Here is a 6,223-nt window from a genome sequence, read left to right as displayed (position 1 = left end):
TTTTTTTGGGACAAAATATGCCTTGGTTTTTAGAACAGTACATTTTTCCTTTCCCCTATCTAGTTGACAACTTATTCTTCCCCTTATCCAGATTTAACAAACCAGATTTAACAAACCACAATCCTTCTTGTCTTGAGCACTAGCTAGTTCTTAAAATGAACTCTAATATAAATTGTTTTTCTAGTCCAATTGCATTTTTAAAATGTGTCTTCAATAGCTTATAAGGGCCTATTTTGGATTGCTTATGAGTTATAAGATGCCTAGCTAATTAACAATGCTTTCCAAATTTTAGCAAAAAACTTTTTATTTTATTTTTTTATTTTAAATCAAGCAACAAATCGAAAGGTTCCAAATAAAAGAAGTTAAGGAAAACATCAAGGAATCAAAACACGAGATTGAGAAGAGATTTCTATAGGAACTAGAAAGACAAGACAAGACAAGACAAAACATCAGCCTATTGCATTTGGTTTCAGGACAAAGCAAGTCGTCGTTGAATAATCTTTTTCTTCTTCCTATTCATCATCCTGCGACACAAACTGAAAATTAATCAGTGTCTACATATGAGATCTTTACTTGTCCATCAATTTGCAGATCATGTAAATGCATCATCAGTTTTGGCAAAACACTGTAGACTGGAGCAGATCCGGACTGCGGCAGGGGTTTGAAGGGTGCTTAGGGCGATGTGTGGGTTGGGTTTAGCTGATTTTGGATCTGGTCCCTTCTTTGGGTTCAGTTTCTGGAATTGTCTTGGCTCTGATCTAACTTGGGTCTGGACCTGGCGTGTGCGTTTTGTTTCTTCAGTTCTAGTTTAGTTTAGTTTCTGTTGTTGTTTGTGGTGACCCGTTTTGGGTCTTGTTGTGCTTCAAGGTTTCCATACACCAACGCCTATTGTGATGTTGATCCTCTAAACATATTCTATCACGTGTATGCACTAGCCGAAGAGGCGGAGATGATTGGTGCGCATTCTTCCTTCTTGGGTCTAAGCCACGACTCAGTTGGTATGCCGGCGTTGGCTCGAACCATGCTGTGGCCCGTTTGCTGGTTTTTGTTCATCTGTTGCCTTATTGGTGTTTTGGAGAGTTTAGCTCCATTTTTTGTTCTTAGAATTTGGAAGGTATGTCCAGATCAGATGATCGGACTTGAGTTAGAAGTAGGTCTTTTGGCTGTTGTACGATATTGCATCCCTGCTTGTAACTTTCCTTCTGCCTGAATGAAGTTTGGATGATGATTAGATCAAAAAAAAAAAAAAAAAAAAAAACCTCCAGGGTATTTAACAAGGGGCAGTGACCACTTACCCAATTATAGCTTAAAAATTGCCCACTTACTCCACTAAGAGTTTTTTAACCCCACTTACCCAATCTAACATCTTTTGACAATTTTGTCCCTATTATTAAATTGGAACTGATTTTCTCTCTCCTCCCCCCCTCACCGATATATATATATATATATATATATATATATATATATATATATATATATCTCTCTCTCTCTCTCTCTCTCTCTCTCACCCACTACTCGGCACTGGTCACAATAGATGGATCGCTTGGAGCGCATGACGTCCTCCTCGACGATATCCAAGGGAAGGACGACGGCGGGGTCGACCCGGAGGGCGATCTGCCAGGTCAGCAGGGAGGGGAAGAGAGAGGAAACCGAGGAAGGCTTTCAGCGACTCCGGAGGAGGAGGGAAGGTGAACAGGTCGGGCAGATCGGCGGCGACCTTCCTCCTGGCTCTCTTGGTAGCCTCGTTCACAACCATGGTAGATCTGAGATTTGTCGAAAAAACCATTGTAGATCTGAGAGCCTAGCTTCTGCAAATCGTGAAGCGAAGGTCGGTGCTTCTGGGGTTAATTAACTCTGGTGGGTGCCAGAGCAATTTATGGGTGCCCAGAGCAATTTTTTTTTTTTTGTAATAATATGATTAGTGGGGGCAATAATACGATTATTAGGGGGCAATGATATGATTACTGGGAGGCAATAATATGATTATTAGGAGGCAATAATATGATTATTGGGAGGCAATAATATGATTATAAATTGATCAATTGTGCCTGTAGTGTATTCATTTTGGTTTTGGGAGTTTATACAATTCACTGGACGGCAATAATATGATTATTAGAGGCAATAATATGATTTTTGGGAGGCAATAATATGATTATTGGGGGGCAATAATATGATTACTGGGGGGCAATAATATGGTTACTGGGTATTATTAGGGGGCAATAAATTCAGACGCCGGAATCCCGACACCAGTCCGGTAGCCGGATTCCGGATTCCGGTGACCGGTCGCCGGATTCCCATCACCGGAGTCGGCGGCCGGCCACTGGTCACCGAAGTCAGGCAAGGTGGAGGATGACTTCTCCCTCTAAGTGAGAAAGAAGGAGAGGGCAAAAAAGTCCCAAAAATAAATAAAAAAGAATTAATTGGGTATTAGGGAAATAATCTTTTAGAGTGTTTTGGGTAAACGGGGTTAAAAAACAGTTAGTGGAGCAAGTGGGCAATTTTTAATCTGAAATTGGGTAAACAGTTAGTGAAGGTTATCTAAGGAGTAAGGAATAGAATATTGGTACAATATCAGAAGAAATTGGCTACACCTAAAATAAGTGTGAATGTAGTTAAAGGCTGCATTTCCAAATTGATTAGCAAGTCAAAGCTATCTATTGTGTTTTATCCTCATATATCATCTAATAAAATTATTTTTTGATTAGCTGATAGTCTGATGAACATATAAGTATAGAACACACAAAACTAATCAGATGGCAAACAGTCAAAGACAACAGAAAATATTAGAATTAAGTTGCTGATTTGGACTGCAATGATAGCTTACCAACGGCTTATCTTAATTAAGGGGGTTGTTTATACCTACATTAGCAAGCTAGTTCTCTACATCACCAAGCATAATTAACACCCTCTTTGGGACACCCACAAGCCATGGTGAGGCCCAACCGCCACTTGCATCTTGTAGCCCTATGTTCAAGCTACGCTACGGTATCCGGAAGTCACAAATCCGCCGCCGGGAAGCCACCTTTCCGGCCTTGCCAACATGCCCTCACAACTAAGCTTTCTACACTAGAATAGTTGTTTGCTTGTCCCACATCGAAAACCATGTAAAGGAGATGGCTTCCTTCACCTATAAAAGGAACTCTCCTCCCACTTAAACACCATTCATTCCATATCCAACATCCCATTACATCTCATGTAATCCCTTTGGGCCGCAAGGCCCGAACACACTAGTTAAACATTCAAGTGGACGTAGTTTCCCGCCAAGGCGGGAAATGAACCACTATACTTCTTGTGTCGTTCTCTCTCTCTCTCTTTACTTATCGTTAATTAGATCCCCGCGGATCCAAATATTAACAGGGGTAATATTTCCTTCTTCGTAAATTGTAAGAAGCTGTAAGTAACTATCACCCGGAAACATGCATTCTGGCAACTTAATTTCTCTGCTCTTAAAAATGTTCCTCTTGAAAGAATGTATTGGACCTTATCACATATTTACTTCGGACAACAACTAGAGGATTAAGAGAAGCAATTGGTACTGCATAGGACTCTAATTCTTGTAAAGATATCTTAGATGTTTCTGATAAGATATTAGATGGAAAACCGTTTACTTATCTGATATATTAGATAAGTATAGATATGTATGCAAAAGAAGGAGCAACCTAGTGAAACACAAACACTCTTATGGGAAGAGGACTGTGTTTTCTGCTCCTATATAAAGGCATAGTCCCTGCACTCTCTCAACACCGAGTTACAAGAGTCTTGCCCCATAGAGACAACCAAGATCCTGAGAGTAGTGCAGAAGATTGTTGCTTCAAGAAACCAAATGGCTTCAGGTCATTATCATATTAAACTCCAAACACCAGTTCATGGATCAAGCTATGTTATAATCAGTGTTTATGTATATTTGTGAGTGATTGCATATATGTGCTATATGTATGTTTGCAGTTTTCATTTGGTATCAGAGCATCTCACAAAATGCATAAACCGATTTTCTATGAAAATGCTTCAACGTTTTGGAAATGCATGTTTTTTTCTTTTCTTTAATGTCATCAGACTATGAAACAATTATGGGCTTCGTGGTCTTGGGCTTAGACCCGGTTTTTTGTAACACGCGGGTCTTAGGATCCGATCTGCTTCCGCTTTAAACAAAACAAAACGACGACCTTTAGAACGTTACTTTCAGAACGACCACTTTATTCACTCTGAATTTGGGGCTTAAGGGTTCATGCACGTAATGCTTCAATTTCAATTATGCTTGCTTGCCATGGCTAATTGGTTAGTTTCGCATCTTCGAAAGGCATGTATATATATTCATCTGTATATGAATTTTGATTGGCTAACCACCTTATGCAGCGCGGGAGCGTCCGGGTATGTTCCCATCAATTCTTTTGAAATTGTATAAATTTTCATTGAATTATATGCATAAGAACCCTAGAGAGCACCTGGGGCGCAATTAAGATATATTAGGTTGGTCCCCAGATGGAATTTACATCTCTTGCTTGATGGATTGTGATCTGATATGGTTGCTATTGTGATTGTAATTATGATTGTGATTGTGTTTGGTTGAAATCATGTTGTGAAATGCATAATCCTGCAATTATATGATCACTATCGTCTGTCAATACACCTGCAAAAGATTTTAACTACTAAAGTCTCCCAAATCTGCAAATATCTGTTAAAATTTTTAAAATGCAGGAACATCTGGTGTTCTAAACTATATTCACAGGTGAAGACATAAAGTACCAGCTGCTGGTTCTGGAATATAGATGTTTTGATGATGAATTTTGCACACAGCAAACCATTGTTGAAACTTTTATCGTTCATGAAGTTACAGGATCATGAAAATTGTATTTTGCTTTTAAATCGCAATTGTATCTCTTACATGAGGATTGACTATTGATGTACTTTAAAATGCAAAATAGCACACTACATTTTGATCAAGCATGCATCTGGTTTATTTGTTCTTTTCTTATCACACAGATTATGACTGAACATATAATATAGTAGCTTGATTAATATTGGTTTTGTGATAAGAAACCTAAAGAGTTTTATCATGTTCTAACACACAGGGAGACTTGATGAAAATAAAGAGAAATTGGGGCTTGATTCTGTTCTATGTTGAGTTATATATATGATTGCTATATGACTTGCAGAATGTTTTGTTTTATGATTGTTTGTTTTTCTTTAAACTAAAACTCTCATAAAACTTCATGAAAGAAAACTTAGACTTCTTTTCTTTTCTTTTTCAGCAATGAACAACTCAGGACTAAGCTTAGTTACCATCTAGCCACTCAATGGACACAACTTTAAGAAGTGGAGGTCTGATATTGAGCTGTACCTGGGGTTGAACAATATTGATAATTGTTTAACCGAAGAGGCGCCTGTGATCACTAATGCGAGCACAGCCCAGGATAGGATGAAGTCTGTTGAGTGGATTAGAGCCAATAGGATGTCTCTGTTGATTATGAAAAGGCTTATGAGTGAAGCTGTGAAGGGTAGCTTCCCAGATAAGGCAACGGCAAGAGAGTATCTGGACTCAATTGCAGAAATGTTCAAAGAGAATGAAAAAGCTGAAATTAGCATTCTGTTGAGCACCCTGAATAATCTGAAGTATACTGCTTCTGTGGGGATTAGGGAGCACATAATGAAGTTCATTGATGTTGCTACAAAGCTGAAAGACTTAGACATGCCTCTGCAAGACCATCTTATAGTTCACCAAGCCCTGAATTCTCTGCCTAGTCAGTTCAACTAGCTGAAAACCACCTATGCTGCCCAGAAAGATAAGTGGAGCCTGAATGAGCTCATTGCTGTGTGTGTGCAAGAAGAGAGCAGAATTAAAAGTGAGAAGGAAGTGACAAGGGATGTGAATCTGATCAGTAAGCCACAATGGCAGAAGAAAAAGGGTAAAGCTGTGAGTGATCCTAGCAAACCATCTACTTCAGGAGTTAAGAAACCTTTTGTAGATACCTACTAGCATGACTAGTTTGCTATCTCACCAAGCATAAGTAACACCCTCTTTGGGACACCCACAAGCCATGGTGAGGCCCAACCGCTACTTGCATCTTGTAGCCCTATGTTCAAGCTACGCTACGGTATCCGGAAGTCGCAAATACCTCGCCGGGAAGCCACATTCCCGGCCTTGCAAAGTTGCCTTCACAAACATGCTTTCTAGACTAGAATAGTGATTTTAGTCATCCCACATCTAAGAAAATGTAAAGGAGAA

General features: G+C 39.3%; 1 protein-coding gene across 1 annotated transcript; it reads left to right on the top strand.

Moving 5' to 3' along the window:
- Positions 1-5,416: 5,416 nt before the first annotated feature.
- LOC133711703 (uncharacterized) lies at positions 5,417-5,752 on the top strand. Its single transcript, XM_062137805.1, has one exon. It carries the CDS (start codon positions 5,417-5,419, stop codon positions 5,750-5,752), a length of 336 nt encoding a protein of 111 aa, XP_061993789.1.
- Positions 5,753-6,223: the final 471 nt, after the last annotated feature.

The sequence above is a fragment of the Rosa rugosa genome, chromosome 5 (assembly GCF_958449725.1).
Source record: "Rosa rugosa chromosome 5, drRosRugo1.1, whole genome shotgun sequence".
NCBI classification, from domain to species: domain Eukaryota; kingdom Viridiplantae; phylum Streptophyta; class Magnoliopsida; order Rosales; family Rosaceae; genus Rosa; species Rosa rugosa.
Note: the sequence above shows the minus strand (reverse complement) of the source record. Positions and strands in the feature narration are given on the sequence as shown.

Excerpts from the sequence above, each read along its gene's own strand:
- LOC133711703 (XM_062137805.1), top strand. The coding sequence starts at position 5,417 with ATGAAGTCTGTTGAGTGGATTAGAGCCAATAGGATGTCTCTGTTGATT.